The sequence below is a fragment of the Corvus cornix genome, chromosome 2 (assembly GCF_000738735.6).
Source record: "Corvus cornix cornix isolate S_Up_H32 chromosome 2, ASM73873v5, whole genome shotgun sequence".
Classification (NCBI taxonomy): domain Eukaryota; kingdom Metazoa; phylum Chordata; class Aves; order Passeriformes; family Corvidae; genus Corvus; species Corvus cornix.
The window spans coordinates 63,969,178-63,990,195 of NC_046333.1; the positions used below are offsets into that span (position 1 = coordinate 63,969,178).

The 21,018-nt window shown below is 46.2% G+C and overlaps 2 protein-coding genes across 2 annotated transcripts in view; one reads left to right on the forward strand and one right to left on the reverse strand.

The window, feature by feature from the left end:
* The window catches only part of GMPR (guanosine monophosphate reductase), a 42,486-nt gene extending 31,725 nt beyond the window's left edge, over positions 1-10,761 (forward strand). Inside the window, exon 9 of the mRNA XM_039548905.1 lies at positions 5,838-10,761. Within this exon, the coding sequence (XP_039404839.1) occupies positions 5,838-6,018 (181 nt within the window). The 3' untranslated portion in view covers positions 6,019-10,761. The remainder of the gene's footprint in view (positions 1-5,837) is intronic.
* A 188-nt stretch (positions 10,762-10,949) lies between these two features.
* The window catches only part of ATXN1 (ataxin 1), a 161,481-nt gene continuing 151,412 nt past the window's right edge, over positions 10,950-21,018 (reverse strand). The window contains 1 exon segment of the mRNA XM_010402885.4: positions 10,950-19,537. Within this exon segment, the coding sequence (XP_010401187.2) occupies positions 19,007-19,537 (531 nt within the window). The 3' untranslated portion in view covers positions 10,950-19,006.

The window sequence follows — 21,018 nt, forward strand, 5'->3', positions numbered from 1 at the left end:
GCAATGCTATACAGATTTGGCTTGATCCATAGCTGTATTTTGATTTGCATCCTCAATTTAAGAATTCCCTGGGGACCAAGTTCTGACACTTTCTCAGCAGCAAGGGAGCAGGAGCACAATCCGAAGTTTTCAGTCCCTGTTGAGATACTGCATTTCTGTGCCATTAATGGGTAGCATAGAAGGAGTCTCCCAGTCTACTGCTAGATACAACAGCTCCAAACACTAAACCTGTGACCCTTGGCTCTTAACTGTGAAAGTGCTGATAGCCATCTTCACTCTACAGCCGTGACACAGAGCTGGCTACCTGTACCAGCCTTGGTCTCAGTCTTCCTTGGCCTGTCCCAGCATGAGTGTCACTGTGGTTTAAAAATAGCAGCTGCTAAATCCAGCACTGTAAATGTGCTGGGCATTGAAGGGGGATTTGAAACAGCATAAGGCTTTGCTTTGAATTGCTCTTATAGTAAAAGTTACAGGAAGTTTAATCACTTCCTAGTTAAGCTTATGGCAAGCTTGAACCAAAAGGGTTCTTAGTCAGCATTTGAAATGCTGGAAACCTCAAACTTGACCCAGACAGGTCAAGTCAGTGGGGTTCCTTTATATGCATTTAAAAAGCCCAGCTGTAAGTCTGTATTGGTGACCCAAATAAGCTGTTTTGTCTTTAAAAGAGCCTGAGCACTCACAGCCTGTTATTCTAGCAGTGGGGAGCTCAGTGTGCTCCATCCCCTGCAGAATCAGACTGCTTGTCACTTAACTTCATCTTCTCAAAATTACACGTGATGGCTGGAGAACCTGAGCCTGCAGCAGTTACATTAAAACTGACAGGTAAGGTGAGATGGCTGTAGCAGGGGATGAAGTCATGAGAGTAATTGGTTTTGTAATGAATATGTCAAGCTGATCCCATTTAATCTGTGTACGCAGTTTCATTACTCTTATGTCATTTATATATTGGCTTATTTTTACATTTTCACCTCCTTCCATGAGGAATATGGATCAGAGCTAGGGATTTCTGAAAGGCAGTTTTTATGTTTCTTTTGTGGGAGAAGAGAAATAAGGCAAGCAGGGACTGAGGCTGCATGCGGTATTGTTCAGTTCGAGCCAATTTGCTTTTGTTAACCCTTTTGAGATTTCACAGGTTTTGTGTGAACGCTGCAGTTCTATGGTGGCCACTCAGCAATTCACAGCTGCTACTAAGCTGTGTTTGGGCACTTCATATTAACTGCAGGGTGAAATTTTGGCCACAGAGACAGAATAGCACCAACTGCTGGCTGCTGCTTACCATCTTGTTGTGTATCCCAAATGATAGCCTGGAAGACCTACCCACAGTTCCTCCATTTCTTATATGTCCCACTCAAAAGATTGCCTCATGACAGGGCAGCCTCACCCCTTTATTCTGACCCACGTTTTGCTGGGCTGACAGAGCACCATCACGTCCTGCCTGCCCACCACACACATCCCTCTATGCAGCAGCCTTCAGCTGGCCAGGTGGGGCACCTCAGACTGGACCCTGGGAAAAAAGTCTGAAGCAAATGGTTCTCCCTTTCTATTCAGTGGCTGGCAAGAGTCAGAGTCACTGCTGAGAGCACCTGAGCACACCTTTTCCAGCAGCTGATGACAGAGCCTCAATTGCTCTGTCATCACCTTTCTTTCTGAGAAGGGGTTACTTTTGGGTCATAACTCCAGGAGAGATGTCAGAGCTGCAAAACCCACAGCAGTTCCTACTGACTTGGTTTTGCAGCTCTCTGCCAAGTGTGCCAGCTTTTGTGACAGCCCGTGTAATCCATTGTCATGGTTTATCCCGGCAGGCAGCTAAACACCACACAGGCGCTCGCTCACTCCACTCCCCAGTGGGATGGGAGAGAGAATTGGGGAAAAAAACCCAAAATTCATGGGTTGAGATAAAGACAGTTTAGTAGGACAGAAAGGAAGGGATGATAATAATAACAAGAGCATTAATAATATACAAAACAAGTGATACACAATTTTTCACCACTTGCCAACCAATGCCCAGCCAGTTCCTGAGCTGTGGCCCCAGGCAGCTTTCCACCCTAGTTTATATACTGAGCATGGTCCCACGTGGTATGGAGTATCCCTTTGGCCAGTTTGGCCTAGCTGTCCTGGCTGTGTCCTGTCCCAGCTTCTTGTTCCCCCCCAGCCTACTTGCTGGTGGGGTGGTGTGAGGAAGAGGAAAGTCCTTGACTTGCAGTAAGCACTGCTTGGCAGTAACTAAAACATTGGTGTATTACCAACATTATTTCCATCCTAAATCCAAAACACAGCACTGTACCAGCTACTAGGAAAAAAATGAACTACATTTTAGCTGAAGCCCAGGACATCCATGCGTGGCCTGTGTGTAGGCATTTGTTGCTGGTAAGAGTCTCTACTTGAGGATTTTTTACTTTGTTTTCTTTATTGCCAACTACTGCAAACTTCTAGTCTCTGCTGCATAATTAACCAAACAGGTAAGTAAACACCTTTCCTCCCCCTTTTCCAGACTTCACTTAAGCCACACGTTTCTTCACCCTGCCATGTCTCAACTCCCCTTACTTTCACCACAGGCCACACTCAGTCAGTCTGAGCTCCTTCAGTGAGAAGGGGGTAGCACAGGACATTGTAGTCATGTGTGTAATAGTTTCTCTCTGCTACTCCTTCTTTTTGTGCCTGCTCTGCTGAGGGGTGTCCACAGGACACAGTCTCTTTACAGCTGTCCCTGTTCTGGCATGAGTCACACAGGAACTGCAGTCCCTTTGGGAGTGCACATCTGTAGCATGGAGCACCTCCTTTCAAGGGTGCCTCCAGCTGCACCTCTCCTCAGGCATGTCCAGGTGTGTCTCCTCTCCCAGGGGCTGCTGCTGTTTCTTATATAGACTTGAGCAGAGGTGTCGTGTGCTCCTCTGACTCGCTGAAAGTTTGGTGGCTCACACCATTTTTGGAGCCAGGTAGAGCCTTCTCTGGCATGATGCAGGTCATGGCCTTCTCCCACACAGGTCACACTGGCCACCCATGCCACCTGAACCCTGCCATGTTTGCCCAGCACTCCACCCATGTGGGCGCTCGTGGAAATCAGCTGGGTGCTCATCATATTGGGCACTCATGAGTGTACTAACAGGGTGTTTGGACATAAATAATTTGGGCATGCATGCATGCATGAACTGATTGAATGCTTATGCAAAAATTACTGTCCATTCATGCATTAATTAATTGGGCACTCATGCATTAATTTATTTAGTGCTCATGCATGAACTAATTTGGCACTCACACAAGAACACAGCAAGCCCAGCAATCTATGGCCTATACGTCACTCCTCGGCAAGGCACATATCGAGGAACTCTTGGAACATTAATCCAGTGTGAACTCTTTTGATATCATCATCACAGTCTTAATGTACATAAGTTAAAAACTCCACTTTTCCTCTCTTTGGACCAGCCAGTAGGGATTAATACTATAGCAGTACACTTACTAAAATGTCTCTCCTCCATCCTGAGCACTGTGTTAAAAAAGTTATCATCACAATTTTAGACCCATGTGGATACAGATCTCACCCCTGGGCCAGACTACAGCAGATAATAGTGCACCAATGTGTGCATACACATAGTAAAATTCCACCCACACTTCCCTGGGGACCAGATGACGCCTTGGCTTGGTGTGTGCAACGCATTATCTCTTAAAAACCCCTTTCCTCTGGGGACAAGAATATTGGGGTTAATGTTAGCACAGCTTGAGTATATATTCATGACAAACTTCATCCCCTTATCCCCATGGACAAGACTACAGAGCTGATCTCACACTTCTCTTCTAGTGTGCTTCCCCCAGTACGGTATCTGCAGGTTACTCCTTGATCAACAGGACATCCCCCAGCTCATCAGGTGACACTTGGAGGAGCACTAGCACGTGTTCAGCTGTCAGAGCTTCGGGGCTGTGTCGTTAGGTGTTCACCACTTTTGTAGATTCTGGTCTCCAAAGCCTAAAGTGGCAATCCACAGGCTCCAGCTTCCTAACACCACTGTAGCCACTGCAGGGACATCTCCCGGGGTAGTGGCTGTAACTGTCACCCATTTCTGAAATTTTGCACTGAAAAAAGGACCACCAAGTGTTCATGCTCGTAGGAGCAATGCAACTTATGACCCACAGGATGCTCAAGCACGTATTAACAGGGAACTTACATTTGAACTGGTGGTGCATTCGTGCATCAGGTAATGAACTGAATGGGCAGTCATGCATGAATGCAGTAAACCCTGCACTCCTTACCCAGCACAGCATGCAGAGCTCTTCTGATGGCAGGATGTGGTAGAATTTGCATTGGTTTCCACAAACCCCTGTGAGACATGCACTGTCTCTCACAATCTTGCAGGTTTCCCTGGAGCCTGAGCTCAATCTCCCAACTCTGACTGGAAGAGGTGGGCATGGCCAAAAGTCAGGAATAGGGGCATGAGTGTCATTTTGTGGGTCTGGCCTCTTCCTGCTGGCACTGGAGCTGAAAATGAAAGCCTGGGAACTCCCAGCAGTGCAGGCCATACAACAGAGCCCTAAGCCCTGTGCAGTCTGTGAGATGCCAGTGGCACATCCATCTTCCATTGGCCACTCACTGCAGTGTTTATTTCAGAGTTTCAAGAAAGAGTCAATTACTCATCAGATGTAGGGAGATTAATCATGGCTCCTTACTCACGTGGCATATCAACACTTCGCCTTTATTGTCTGCCTAGAGCTGTGACCTAGAATTTAAACTAACAGGGTGAAATACAGCCAGGCTCACACTGAAGTACTCCACATAGCAGCTGTTGCTGTTGTTAATGATTCACAAATGGAACCTCCAAACAGGCATGCCCTTTCTTGTACTGTCTCCTGGAAACTTTTTTAAGAAAGAAGGAAATAAAGCCACATTGAGAACAATGACAGACCCCTGCCATGATTTCTGCCTCCATTTTGTAGGGCAGAAGGAAAGTGTCTCCTTTTCCCTCCACATTTGTCTTAGACCCTCCCTTCCCAAGGCTTGCCTGTCCAGAGGAACCAGTGTGCCAGGCAGAACGAGCTCGCTCTAAAGCCTAGTGAGATCAGCTGCTGATTAAGGGTCTCTGCTACAGGAGGGATTGCTGAACATGGGGCTGGAGAAAGCTGGAGGAGGAGTGCAAGTTATTTGCCTGGATTCTTCCATCATGTAACTCTTCGGATGTGCTTTTTGGGAACAGTGCACTCTGTACTGGCATGCATCAGCACTTGAGAGTATTCACAGCACTGCTATTTTTCTGGCCTTTTTGCCTGGCTCTGAATTATGCTAGATCACCTTTTAGCTCCAAGGGACAGCTGTGCAGCAGGTTTCTGTAACAGGTTTCCCACTCTATCTCTCTGAGCTCTGGAGAATCACACTGGTAGGAGACAGCCAGAGCACTTCCATCTGTGTCTGATCGGTGATGTGGGACATAGCCCAGGGGCTGTGAAGCCTCTGTAGAGCTGTGCTGGGTGGTGCCTGCTGAGAACCAGCTCCAACATTTCTCTGTTTGAGTCTGGCCGTTCCTTACACTTTAAAACTTGCAGCTCTCACAGTCAAATTTACCTTTCAATAAGGCTGGAAGTTTCACTTGCTTGTAGGCAGATGGTAGAGGGGAGGAAGGGGCAGATCTGTAAATAAACTCATGGGATATTGGAGCATCTGCAAGATCTGTCTGCTTCTAGTTTTCAGTGTTGGTGGTGAGTAGAACTGAGGAGTGTCAGTGCTTGAGAGCAACAAGCAGCAAAAGCAGCAAGCAGTAAAGCTGGGGGCACATTTGTAAACTGCAGCCTGCAGAGTATTAAGCTCCACATTGCTCCAGTAAACACACTCATGTTACTGATCTCTTCTCCAGGGCTTCGGAGGGCAAGACTGTGGAGGTACCATACAAGGGGGATGTGGAACACACCATCCTGGACATCCTCGGGGGGCTGCGCTCCACCTGCACCTACGTGGGAGCTGCCAAACTCAAGGAGCTGAGCAAGAGAACGACGTTCATCCGGGTCACCCAGCAGCACAACGAGGTCTTCTCTTAGCCTAGGCCTGGGGGGCTGGAGAGAGGGGTGGGGGAGAAGAGCAGGAAGGGCTGCTCTTTTCCTTTGCTTTCTCCTCCATGTTGTGTTAGTGGCAAACTTCCCTCTCTCTCTCAGAATGGCAGTGTCGTAGCCTTTGAAGTGGCTATGGCTGGGATTTGGAAGGGGAAGGTCATGCTATTAACACAGTGCCATTGATTCAAAATGCAATAGCCTCATCTTTTATTGTTGTGCCTATTTTATTTTTTAATCAACATTTCTTAACCTGGTCTTTTCCCCCCTCTGATAAATAGCTGCTGAAACCTCAGTTAACAAGGAATTGGCTTGTACAGACATGGCTGTTAACGCCTGCACACATTCACACATTCCCTTTTTTAAGACTGACCTGTCAGCTACCACCACTTTCTGGCAGTGCACCTTTCAGAAATCACAGGCTGGAAGAGAAAAAGATGCAAGAAATTACATGGAGAAATAAAAAAGCAAATTCTCTTAGTCTTTTTTTCTGGCCAAAGAATGGATGTTACGGCACAGCTGCCAGCCTGCAAAATGTCAGAGGTGGATGGTAGATGAGGCCTGGCTGCTGGTGACATGTGATGCTAAGAATGCCAGATCTCTGTCACTCTCAGTTCACAGGGCTGTTATTGCTGTTCTTACTTAAATCTCCCTATTCAATGGACTTGCCCCTTCAGAGAAGCTGGCACTGAATGTAGCAAAACCGTGCTGGCCCCCCTGCCCCCATCTGAGGAGATCATTCAGGTGAACACTTTTCAGAGCTTGCCTGCTTTATCATGAGTGCAGTTATTGAATTACCAGGGTTCCTGCTTTTACCTGGTCTCTGGGAACAGGTTTTTAAGACATTGAAGTTGTAACCCTGACAAGGGGGGGACGGTTCTTGCAGTCCTCCCTGTTCCCTTGCCTGCTCACATCCATTTAGCAAAGACATAAAAACGCTGTGCAGTGCATTGTCTGTGGCCAGGTGGAGGAGGCCAGACGGATCAAATTACCTTCTGGTTATGTGGTACCACTCCTTTGCAGTCCTTGACATCATGCAAAGCAAGAGAGAGCTTTTGGCAGAACAGCCTGATTGATTGCAAGACACTGTCAGGCTGAGATGAAGTTAAAACATTTGCTCTAACGGCAATAATGGAGACTCTGGGTAACACTTCAATAAAGTGTAATGGCCTGCTAATTAATTGATAAATCACAATGAAAATTTCTTTGGAAATACAGGTTGCATCCACATGAATACCACAGTAGCTCAATATGATAAATGATGTAAAAGTGAGCACCAATGAATTAATAATGCTTGGCCACTTACTTTAAACTGCTGCTGAGATCATAATGTGGCTGATGTTACTTCAGTACTTCAGAGTCTTATTTTCCCCTCCTGTAGATATCTGTGGAAAGAGGCAGGCTTCCTTTGAAAAGCAAAAAAGTGATCTGTAGGAAAAGGAATAGCAAAGAGAAACTCTAGAATTATACGCTGGACTGCTCAAAAAGCCACGCACAAGGATTGGTTCAATTGTCCATGCTGAGAAGCAAATCCAGGCCACAAGCTGATCCCTGGTGATTTTGAAGTGTGTTGTGCACATTAGAAAAAGCACAGGATAACTTCTAAATTGCCTGGTATTTTAAATGTCTTCCATTTAACATGCAGGGCATACTTCTTAATTGTGGGATGACTCCTTCCTCTGCTTTGGAAGTGGATAAGGGCTTGATGTGAGCACAGGTTATGCTTGTGCTGGCTGCAAGGACCATTTGTCCTGCCCATTTATCATAAAGAAACGTGAATGCAGATGAGAAGCAGGCCCTGTGAATCCAGGTGCTGATCTGTGTTCCCTCCAGCCTGGAAGCATCATGTTAAGAAAATGCCAGGCTTCTTCGCCACAAAAAGGCAGCGCAGGCCACCTACTGCTCTCAGCTGCACTGGGCCCAGAGCATGGGCAGTGTGACCTCTCTGCCTCAGTAAGGCTGTGGGACAGCCCGGCTCCTCTGTTTGTGTCATGGGAGGGGGAGGGGGTACAGAAGCAAACAGACACTTCTGACAGGAGTGGGGTGAGACTGCCCTGGCCCAGGCCTGACCACAGGTGTGTCTCCACACTGGTGCCTTCACACGTGGGAAGTGCAGCACTCTGCTGGTCTCATGCCCACTCTTGCTAGCGCTTTTCTACTTTTTTTAGCTACATTTCTAAGTGGAATTTAAGAAATACATATGCATATAAAAATATATATATTTGTAAACATTTTTTTTAAAAGATCACACGCACACCAAACCGAGCAGCTCCATGATGTCCTCAGAACAGTTTCTTTTCCAAAGGGCAGGTGCTGGGGGCAAGGGGAGGCAGCCTCTCCACAACTGTGGAAAATGGGGCCATTCTTATACCTGCTTTCCTTCCCTTCCCCTCCTGCACATACCTCTGATCAGTCACTAATACAAGAGGGACAGGCTAATCTTAAGTTGTCCCCCAAATTCTTCAGGCTGTGAATGATATTGATCCCATGAATAGTGACTGATAAAGTTTTGATGTCAGGTATTTGGTTTTCTGCATAGCAGGTCTTCCCATTGTTTTGATAAGAAGCATGATTTCTTTCATTTTCTCCTCTCCGAAAGTGAGCAGGAGAGAAAAATGAGACGCATGAAGGCTGACCTGGCATGTCTGCATCTCGCCCAGTTATATGTGAATTTTGTTCAGGAAAACCCTCAGTTATGTCAGTGCTCACCATTGACACTGTACATGTGCAGCTCTGAGACAGGCTGGAAATTTTACAAAAAAAAGCAAACGCTTGAGTCCCCATTTAACACCTATTCCTGTGCTGCAGTAGTTGCCCTTATCTTCACTTAGCTCCAGGTCCTGTACCCTGCTCAAGCCTGCTGCCACTCCCACAAGGAACTGAGGCAGAGGGAGCTGGGAACACACTTTGTCTGGCAGGATGGTCCAAGTCAAGACCACAACCACTGACAAATGCCATGTACCATTTGTGGATCTACCTCACCTGCACATCTAACTGGGTTTTTTGTTATTTGGTGTTCTTCTGTGGGAAATGAAATTTGTAAGTGCTTAATAATGCTTGATGTTGAGTTATTCTGCATAACCAGGTCTTCTCTACCCCTACACCCCAACCCCATCCTGTCCAGAGGAATGCTGTGCATGTCACAGCCTGTGCTGTAGGCCAGGGCCATGCCTGCTACCCCGAGACAGGCAATTGTTGAGCTCCCAAGGGCAATGTTGAGGTTCGGCCCACGGGCTCCACAGGGGTGCAGTTTAACACACCAAAGACCTACAAGTGGGGATGCTGAAAAGGGCAGCATTACATCATTAAGCAATCCCTGCTGAGCGTGTCTGCCTGTGGCTTCTTGAAACTTAAGGACACCTCTAACATCCCTGGCACTCCCAGTCCTGCTCTGGGGTTGCCTTGCTGCAGCACGTTTTGCAGGGTGGGCTCCTGCCTGCACAGCCTGGCTTGCTGGAACTCTCCTTGGGAGGGAAGGGCTTGGCACAGGAGCAGCCTTACTCGCTCCCCGGTGACTGTGGTGGCTTCGAGGAGTGCACGTGGACACCTCCTTGTAGGTGTGAGCAGTTGTTAAAGGGCTGGGCCTCAAGCCAGCATCGTGACAGATGCAAAACAAGCCACACAGGTCTCCTTTCTCTGGAAGAAACACATTCCATCTGCTCATTGGAACAGCCAGTCCCCATCGGCCATGGGGCAGGGGCTTTGGCTGTGCTTCCACGCAGCTTTCCTCTCCCTTAGGGCATAGTGGGGATGAATGTAGGATGGGGACACCCTGTAAATGTGGAGAGTTGTAAGCAGGGTCAGAAGAAGCCTCTGTTTGCCTTTGGAGGAGCTTTTCCCATACAAAATACGCCTGTCTCTTCCTTTCAGCTAGTCAATATCAGGGGTAGAAAGGATGGGAATAAGGAAGAAATGCGGCAGCTGTTGGCCAAGCCCCACTGTGTTGGGACAGGTGCTTTCAGTCAAGGACAAGATGAGAGTTTAAAGCTTTTCTGAACCAAGCACTCCCTACTTTGTACCTATTGAACTCCACTCTCGTGACAGACTTGTTGCTACGGCTTTCTGCCAGTGTATGTACGGTGTCTATCCATCACCATCTCACATCCCCCACTAAGGGATGGTGCTGTTTAGTTGCTAATACCAGTTTTATACCAAAAATTCTTTTTTGGAGCCAGGAGGGCTTTTGCAACCAGTGCCAGGTTTGGCCTTGTGTAGAAGAGAGGGGGGAAAAAAAAGCCAAGGCCCAAGAACAGCAGTTTGCCTTCTGCAGCAGCCAGGCCAGCATGTGGGAGTGGGCCAGCCCTTCCCTGCAGGCTGGGAGCTGCCAGGGGTGGTGGGGTTGAAGCATGTCTTGAGTGGATGCTGGCACAGCTCTGCACCCCTGACACAGGACAGACCACCCCCTGCAGCCTTCACTTCATTTGTGGTCACCCAGATGCTTAAGCAAGCCCTCCACAACATTTATTTGACCCAATGTTTACTGGCTGAAGTTTTCATACATAAATCAGCAGTTCAGAACTCCCTGGCATTGCCTGCGATAACTGTGAAGCGCTTCTGTGCAATTGGCCAAAAAGCTGATGGGCTTTTGGTGTTTCGCTGCCCTGCTCGGCCTTGCTGAGATGGTGATGAGAGCACTGCCCCCCTTCCCTCTGCTGTGGCATCCGCGTGCGTGCGGCCCAATCATCCCAACTGCTCCAAGGTTTTTGTTACACAATAAAGAGCTTCACTCTGACAGTCTGCAGAGCATTTTATGGCCACAGGTGGGAAGGTACAGGTGCCTTTCGGCATCGTTGCAAATAAAAGCAAACACTCAAATGCATTGCCAGGGCGGGGCTGGGGGAGGACGGGGCAGGGAAATAAATTGGGCAAGTTATGTCCCTAGGAAAGCTCTCTCCCCTTCAGTCATAAAAGACAAAACACACTTTTGCAATTGGCACTGTTATTTTATTAGTACGAGTATACTGAAACAATAAACTTGTACTGGTATACAGACAATTTCTTTAAAACAATTTTGTTCAAATTTTGAATCAAACATTGTTTTATTATAATAATGAAATAATTTCTACCTAGAAAACCTGCAAGCACCATCAAAGAAAGGGACCATAAAATTCAATAAACAGACGCGAGTGTATCCTACAAATAGACACACCACCATTAGAAAATAGAATATGAATTCTTCCATTTTTTTTAATATTTGTTTTAAAAAAGCTAGTGCAAGTACAATATTTTACACTGGAATTACAGAGAGTATGCACGCATATGGAAAAAAGTTCTCCTGTCACAATAAAAGCTCTTAACTATGTCTGTATGCACTTAAAATCTTCTCCTCTTTTCAATAAGGTGCAAAACGTTATTCCCTCCCTATTTCTCCTTTGTACTGGCCATGTCAGCTCAATTTCTCCCCAACACAAAGCTGCGATATCCCTTTTACTGGGCCTATACTAGGAACTACACTGGAAGTGTGATTTGCAGTAACCCTCATTAGTAATACCAGACAAAAAAAAAAAGAATTACTTTAAAAACTACTGATGTCGAATGGTTGGACCTGACCCCGGCTCGGCCAAGCGCCGCTGCCAGCTGCTGCCGGGAGCGATGACATAGCTAGTACAAAATGGTTTTCAGTAGCTCACCCAAACTGAAAAAGGTTGGGAAATTCCCCCTCCCCCACTTTTGTAACACTGCGAAAAGAACAGTGTTCAACAAGTTAATATATTATTAAAAAAAAAAAAAAAGGAGCAAATACATACATTAGTGAGTTTCAACATTAGCTGACTGTCGTGAAGAGTTGCATCTATGCCTTACCAGATTAGTAACTTTGCGAAGTGCCCGGCCTGACAGCCAGGCCAAACACACAGACCAAGCCACCTGCAGCCACCCCTGGCCCGTTTTTCCCCTCAGCTGCCCAGATCCAAACCCGATGGACTGGAACAAGAATTCTGCAGAGCTTGTTCAATGGGAGAGTACCTGGGTCCTGGACTTCTAAAGCAAATGCTAGGGTGGGATCCCCTCACCAGCGGGTGTGAAGGGGCAGAGCTACACTGCCCGCAGAGCCAGTGGTCCCACCCTGGCTCCACCCTGGCCAAGGATCTGGGCCCTGAAATTTCTGCCCATCACCAATCCCATAGTACAGCAAGGACAGCTTCAACAAGTGACTCTGTTCGCTGCAAACAACACTTCCAATGCACACCTGCTGCGTGGTCGAGGGAAAGGGCACAGGAGCTTTAACTGCTCAAAATAGAAACTAACAAAAAAGAAACAACCTTGGATGAAGCCTCCATAAAATCCTCAGTGGAAGACTTGAGTCCTTTCAGATAACAACAAGAAAAAAACCTACAGAAACCTTAGAGACAGTTATTGTATAAATACTACCTGTTGGCTGAATGCACTTCACCGTAACACAACTGGGGCTGGTTTCTGAGTGCCCAGGGGTCACTCGCACAGGGCAAGCATTCCTGCCCCATGTGCCTGCAAGAGCCGAAGCTTGGGTCACCTCTGGGGAGGGGGATGGGAGCACCCTGAAACTTTGCCTTCTCCACCCTGCCACCAGCTCCCAGCTGCCCAGCTCAATCTTTGGACAGGAAAAGGATCCTCTCTTCAGAAACTGCTTCAGGATCCTCTCCTTTTGGCTTCTGAAAAACATCAGTCTTGCCATTGGTCAAGACCATTACTGGAAACATGCTCTGTGTGACCAGCTGCTCCTGGCGCTCTGGCAGCAGTGGTGGGGGAGAGGGGCAGTGACAGGGGCTGGAAGGCCAGGTCGCCTTGGGTACCATTCTGCTGCTAGTGCTGGGCAAGAATACCTTGTTACAAGCACTTCTCGCTCAGGGTTATACTCTTTGGATTTCGTCTGGAACAGGAAGTGCTGAAAAAACGTGGAACAGCATCCCCAGAGAGAGAAGAGAATGGGACCAAAAGGCCTCAGGTGGAAACTATGCACGTTGTGCTCAGCTGGCAGCAGCTCTCAACCCGAGGGCTGCCAGCACCAGCAGAGTCCCCACACTCGGGCCAGCCGGGCCATGCCTGCCCAGGGCACGGCCAAGGCCTCCCTCAAAACTGGCCTTGACCTCTGGGCTGCCAGGGGCTCCCTCAGCGCAGGTGGAAGAGACTTAAAGCCAAAATACAACTGGAGAGTGAGACTCTAGTTCTGCACAGTAGCCACCCTTCGAAGTGCCCGGTAGCTGCACTCAAGAATTGCTGCTCCAAGGTGTATTTTCAGCACAGGAATAAACAGTGTGACTCCATTCCCCAGAAATGGGACCCATGTAACACGAACAGAAAATTAAGCACAGTTGTTCTTTAAGAGCCTTTTAAGTAGTAATTCTTCCTGGCCAGAGCCAATACAAATCAGATCATCTAGACATGACATATTCTATATACAAAAAACATGTAACTTTCAACCTTTCTCTGCTTTTGTATTTAAAAACTTTTTTTTTTTACAAACAAGGTATGAAACTCACTGTTCAAACAGAGCCATCTCTTTTTCAAACACTGAATGAATCATTCCAACATTCATTTTTCTTTTGTGCAATTTTTTAAAACATTACCTGTACTCCTCAATGTGAGTGCTTCAAAAAAAGTTTCTATTTTTAATAAGCTTCTCAAATTAGGTTTACATCAAAAAATATTCCCACAAGGTATAGTGCTACAAGAAAAGATCCTATCAGTAAAGGTAACACATCTGAAGCGAGGTCGTCTATGTAAAAGAAATTGAACTCTGGAGTAGAGGTGTGCAACGCGTTTGGAATTTCCCTATGGGCACAAAGCAAGGCTGTCCTCAGGACAGGGAATCAAGTGGACATGTAGGCATACACATAAAAAAAAATGCACACATAACTTCTTTGTGTGCAAACAGACACTTCTGCCTGGGTGTGTGTGTGCACATATGCATATCTGCATCAACAAATTCTCATTTTGCTATATATTACAGGATTTGGGGGAGTGGGAGGGTTGGAAAAACCAGAGAAAAGGAAATTACTGCCTCCACTCCCGTGGTACGTTCATTCCCCTTGCTTTTCACATCAGCACTGGCCAGAGCTCACAGTGGACTCTGCTGCTACCTGTGATGATGAGGAGGGAAGAAATGGAAACTGTATGACTGCATGTCCCATTCTGCCACTTGTCAAATTTCTGGGACAGCAAAAGTGTTTCAATGGGCCACATCCCCTCCACCTGCCCAAGGCTTTTGCCCTGGTGAACCTCGATATTTTTCCAGGTGCCTGATTAAAATCAGGATCTGGCCCTGACTGAACTACACTTCAATTTCACAAAGATTTATACATGTGCTTTATAGCAAGCCCCTGAGCAGCCTTGGGTGGCCAGCCCAGACCTCCCATGGGCACATGTATAAGTGTTGCAGAACTGGGTCCCAGGACATGCAGAGCATTGCGCCAAGAGCCACTCTGAAATAACACTATTAGTGTTTAAAAAGATTGAGAATTCGCTCTCCTTGACACAAGCTTTTTTCTTTTTTAAGCAGTTGCAAGAATTAACAGAATTTCACTATTTCCTTTTTACTACTGGCAACACACTTTAAAGTAATATAAATCTCTGCAGAGAGTGTATTTTCATGATAACCAACAGCTACAGTTCATGCTGAGCCTGCTGCTTTTGTATTGCAATCTAAGTGAGATCTACAAAGTTTAAACCATGAGATGCAGGAAATCCAAACTTGTCTGTAACATTGTACATCCCTACTCCGGAGCAGTAAAAGTGCTGCTTCTGGTCACATCAGTGTACCACACATACGCCAGCCCCATCCCTGAGTAAAAGGTGTGAAAGGTTTCTAAATGTTCCTTGATTTAAGGGAAACGAGAGTAGTGATGTCACTTCCCCATGCTGAGAAAATGACGGGAACGACAGGTCGAACGAAGCGACAGTGGGATGAAGGAATTAAAGGAATGAAAAAAGGAACGTGTGTCCCTCCCCTCCTCCCGAGGTCTGCATCTTCGAGGGAAAGCAAGCCTAAGGGCAAGGTACAAAATGGTAAAATAGGTCAACAGCGACTCCGATTCGGGTCTCGACCAGAGGACTCGAGGTAAGTGACATCAAACTCAAATTTCCCACGATGTGGCCCAGACAAACTGAAACAATGCCTAAGTTGAACGCTATAAGGAACAGTCACTTTATATATATAGATATATAGATAGATGATAGATTGATAGATAGATTGATAGATAGATAGACAGACAGACAGATAGATTTTTTTTTTTTAGAAATCCCTATAAAGAGGTTCTTGTTTTATTTTTCTTTGCCCTGACTAATTTCTTGGTGATTGTATGCATTTTGTTGTAAACTAAAGAGGCCTGCTACAAAAAGAAAGAAAGAAACAGACAGAAAGAAAACTACTGTTAGTTACTATTGTGAAGCGGCCACCACGCAGAAGCAGAGGCTGAGCCTCCTCCTTCAGCTTCACCTCAGCATCCCCGTGCTTGCGAGTGGTATTGTGCCCCTGCCCTGGGGATCGATGGCACTCCTGGGTCTGGGGATGCCCAAGGGATGCTCAGTGCCAGAGGGAGAGGCAAAGCCCCGCCTTGCAAAGACTTGGCCCCAGTGGGAGCCAGCTCCTGTGTGCGTGTGTCCAGGTGGAAGGTGGCGCTTGGCCATATGGTGGCGTGCCACCCTCTGCCTGGCTGCCATGTAGACATGAATACATCTCTTTTTTTTGCTTTTTTTTCTTCCTGGATCTTTTTAAACATCAAATACAAAATAGGTTTGTGTTTCCCGGGGCAAGGGATCTTCTACCCTTAATATGGTGTGGGCTTTTTGGAGGGGGGAGGACAGGGAGGGACTTATTAACAGGGTTGGGGGAGGGGACAGGTAGAAAGAAAGAATTACAAAGAGACAAAACCAGGGGAGATCAGAAGTGGGTATGAGATCTAGCTAACACCGCACAGGTGAGTCTAAGTTGGCACGTAAAGTATTGCACATCCTACAAAAGCCAAAGCATGGAAGGGGACAATTGTTTGGAAAGAATTCCTCAGTCTGAAATACAAGCACAGAACTAATACATTCCTATTGCTCCAAATGTATTTTTTTATTATTATTAATTTTTCTTTTTTTTTAGTGTTAGTTGAATAGATCCAGTCAGTTTAATAGCCCCTGCGTCCTTATTAACCACAAATGTGTATGTGTATGGTTTTACTTGAGATTTCTTTTTTTTCCAAGTACACATGAAGTACAGAAATAGTGGTACGACTGTGAATTAAAATCTGTAATTCTTTCTATTCCTTTACCATCAAAGCTTAAAAAAAACCAGGAAACAAAACAAAACAATAAATTGCAAGTGCCCTGAGCAGAGTATATGGAAGATTAAGCAACTTCTCTGAGCAGAAATATTAACAAATAAGCACTAACTAAGCTGTGTGATTGTGAGAAGAAACCCACTCAGCTATTTGGTAGGCTGCCGAGAGGTTAATAAAATTCAAGGAAATTCAAAAAAAGTTTCAAGCTATTTTAAACGTATTTCAACTTTTTGGTGCACCCCAGAATATGGTATAAAAACAATTAGGTCTGGTGTGAGCTAAATTTCAAGTAACAAGTAACAAGAGTCAAAGATGGGGTTTGGGGTTAACATTTCTTCTCTTAAAGAAAAGCGCTGTATTTCAGGGGAGAGGGAAAACAAGACTAAATATATTTGTTCACTTTAGGTTACCGTGTTTCTAATGATGGACTTTGATATCCTGTTCTCCCTGTGACTACAGCTTCTTCAAAACTACTTGAAGGATGTGAACTCGCCAACCAAAAACGACGACACAAACACTTGCTCATGGAGGGCCCGAGTGCAATCCCACTGAAATCCCACTGGGATCTTTCAAGAGGCAGCGACAGGCTTTAGCACTCAGCCCCGGCATACTTCATACTCGCACCTCCCCGAGGCTTGTGCAGGAGGCTGGGTGCACAGCACCTCAGAGGATCCGGCCCTACCTGGGGAAAGAAAAGACTGAACGCATGAATCCCCCCCTCCTACTTGGTTTGTACCAAACTCTTGAAATGTCGCCTTTCCAATAGAAAACGATGCCATTAAAATAACAAATAATAATAATAATAATAATAATAAAATAACAATAGGTTTGTTTTCAAAACAAACAAACACCTTGCTTACTTATAGAAATGGGTTTTTTTGTGGAAAATTCTCTCAGCAAGTCTGAAGAAAAATTCTCAGAGGTGTCCCGGTAGGACCTGGTTCTGTGTGGCCGATACGGTAGAAAGACCAAAAATGAACTCCGAAAGGAACGTAACCCTATGAAATGGCCTAGAGCGTAGGCAGGTTAGTGAGTAATTGCTACATTTGTTTATGCTCTTTCAGACCCCCCCACCCCACAACATTATTAGGTAAAAACTGCAGGAATACCACACAAATGATAAAACTCAAGATGTGCAAATTGCAAGATTCTTTAAAGTCCATCTTTTTCAAAAACACTGGACAATGATTTTTTTTCCTCTTTCCTTTTTCCTTTCTCTTATTCTTTTTTTTTATTATGTCAGCTCGCATATGCCTTTAACTCTTTCTCAAGCATTAAAGTTTAAAAAGTGCCTCCTATTAAGTAGTCCTTTGTGGACAATGACTGTCACATACTAGTTCAATAATTCACATTCATCCCTTTGAAACCACATTAAAACTTTCAGCATCTTGCCTGTGAGAAAACTTTACACAGTTGCATGTAGTTACAGTGTTGAAGAGATTTGTTTGTTTGTTGTTGTTGCTTTCCGAGCAGATTAAAGTGATATACAGTACGTACTGAGTGTTAGACCAGGATGCTCAGCAATAAAGTGTGAACAGCATTTTAAGTGCTTAAAGACATTCTAGGTTCATCTTCAACAGCAGATTCCTGTGTCAACACACCGCAATTTGAAAGAAGTGGCACCAGTTGTCCATAACCATGAACTAAAACCAGTACTAGAGTTAAAGATCTGCAACCTAACTGCAAACGATGGATGCCTGTGATCTCAAAGGGGCAGTCTGCATCTACCTTGTGGAAGCAAATGTCAATGGCGTAACCCGGTCGATTTGTCTAACACTGCACAGAAACAGGAGTGAGCCTGAGCCAGGCGGATCCACAGAGCCAGAGGCCTCCTCACACACCCACGCACACCCACGCCACATGCACACACCCATCCCCCCCCCGCCATCAAGGAAAACCCTGCAGGGCGACCGGCGCAGGAGTCCATACAGCCTCCCCATCGCTGACTCCGGGCAATGGAACTGCACTAGCAAGCAGAAAGGAAATGTGGTGTGGCAGTTTGCTTTAGGAATAAAAATCAGTGCAGTCAGACCCCATGGGGGAAAAATATATATATACATATACACACACACAAATATATATATATATATATATGTATAGTAGAGCCTTGAGTAAGAGTTGGCTTGTTGTTGAAAACATCAGAGACTGTCTGATTCTTTTCAGTAACACACCCAAGGGTTGTGTCCTCAGCATCCACCTGGGGTGAGGAAACCTCATCGCCAACCCGCCAGAGAGCAGCCGTCCCGCCCCGGGGATTGGCATGCACCCACGCACACACACACACACACCCACACACGCATCCCATGTTTGACACACACCTCTGCTACAGCTCCCTTCTCCTCACCTCTCCCCAAAAAAACTGGAACAGGAACCAAAACAACAAAACAAACACAAAAAAAAAACAGCGACAAAAAGAAAACAAAATCACAGCTGGACCCTGTCCTACACGAGGTGTTAGAAAACAGGAGCCATGACAACACATTCATTTCCACTAAGGGTGTGTGAAGCAGATACTGCCCCTTCTGTAGCTCTCGATAAACCTAGTCACTGACAAACACTTGTGGAAAAACATATGCACCAGTCTCCTGCATAATACCAGCTGCAACTATAACAACAAGGTTATAACATAAACCTAAAATAAGATGATAACATGTAAATACTGGGTTATTTAGTCTACAGTACAGTAATCTGGATAAAAATGACAAGGGATAGCCTAATTTCCTTTCCCCAAACAACTTTTACTTTCCTAGGTTGGATCGACCTTCAATGCAAATCTTAACCTCCTGAGGAATAAAAGAAGGCTTGGGAAGAGTCAAAGGTGGCTCCTCTTCTGATTTCTCTAGTTTTCGCGTTTCAGGGGCTGACCACCTCCTCTTCCTCGTTGCTGGGGGCTTGCTGGGTTCTGTTTTGGTGAGCAAAGGTGCTGCAGGCAATCCTATTTTGTCCGGAAACTTCAGTTCACCGTTCTCAGCTAACATCTGTGCACTTCCCTGATTAATCCCGTTTTCCTGCTCCGCATACCTGTGTCTACTTCCAGCTAGACTGTCATTCTTTGAATGCTTCAGCAAGATACTAGCTGAGTCCATGGGCTGGCCCTTTTTAATAGAGCCATTCTTCAGGTTCTTGAGCGTGAGCGATATGCAGACGTCCCCCACCGAGAGTTTGGAGCATGGCAAATCAAAGAGCTGGCTGGTTCTCTCAGGGCAGCAGGATGACCAGCCTTGTCCAAATACAAAAAAAGGGTATTCTACCAAGACTTCCACGCTGACCTGCAGAAAGAGAGGGGACAACACAGGGAGACAGAGGGAGAGAGAAGGGAGAGAATGAGATCACTCCATGAGCCCCCACACATGTGCAGTGCTTGCCACAGGGGAGAGGAATAAAGCTGGAATTGCAAAGGTGATACTCAGTTTCTGCAAAATCAGAACACTGGTCACCAGACTTCACACCTGCCCTTGTCACCCAGCTGTTAACGCTTTCTCTGAGCTCAGCATTTCATAGCACAAAACTCAGCAGGAATCAAGCTTTACTTTTATCCAGCCACTCAGACAGGCACAAGAGCTAAAACAGCTTCAGTGTCTGGCAACCTGTTTCCCACCATCCCCTTCTGGTACCTAGAACCTGTAATTCAAATCTGAAGACCCTTTCCAACCAGAGGATGGCTCAAGAGAAGCTCTCAGTTCTGACACACGATTTCCTAAATGATCATGGGAATGTCATCCTGATCTCTGCCCGAACAAGCATTCACTTAGCAGCGTAGAAGGGTGAAGGCACTCTGATTGCCAGGGGAAGGCCATGAGCACGTACAGAGCTGTAGCCATAAGAGCAGCAAGTGGGAGTTGTAGCTGTAAGAGCAGCAAGTGAGAGCCGGCTTTCCCCCAGCAGTCTGTTACTAGTCCACTTTCTTCCCTTCTCACACCTGGTCTTCCACTCTGCTGCTGAGTTTACCTCCTGCACTTCCTCAGGGAGGTGGTCATCCCTCCTCCTCCTGTGGTTCCTGCACCATGTCTCCTTTTCTGTACCATGTCCCTTTCCCCGCTGCTTCACCCCACTTTAAAGACACATCTGGTTAGGAATCCTATCTAACCATCTTACAGGGAGCCGCCATAGCTAGAACAGACCAACAGCGGGTGACCCCTGCTCCTTGACTTTGCAAATGCTGGGCCTTGAGGTCCCAACATGATAGAACACCTAAATACCCACTTTTCTTTGCATGTGGTAGCAGTCCAGCAGTTACTGCAGGCTCAAACACTTGATGTGGACTCATGTGACTCTCAACCCATGGAGCTGATTCCCTCCCACCCCAGCACACTAAAAAGAGAGCAGGAAATTCTGACTAATACTTCTTTAAAACTTGGCATGTGTTTTTAACTGCTGCCTGGCACACTGGAGAGGTCTGCAACTGCAAGAAGCTGGCTTATGCTGAAGACAGACATCCACCGCTCTGCTCCCAAGGTCCTCATGTCCTCTGGAGATCTTCTCAGGCATGGGGACAGGATCCCACTCTGATGGTGTAACCCTTATTTGGTAGGGGCAGAAGGGTAGGAGAGCACCTGAATACACGTGCTCACCTCATTTCCGAGCTCTTCAGCAGGCATGGAGTATACCAGCTGCCTGGAGAGCCTTCCCTCTCCAGGACCATGGACTCACTTAAAAGGAACATCACAGCAGGCTTGTGAGACCACCTCTCACCTTTGGGAATGAGTAATGCTGTCACACCCAGCATGGCTTTGTATCATTAAAAATGCAT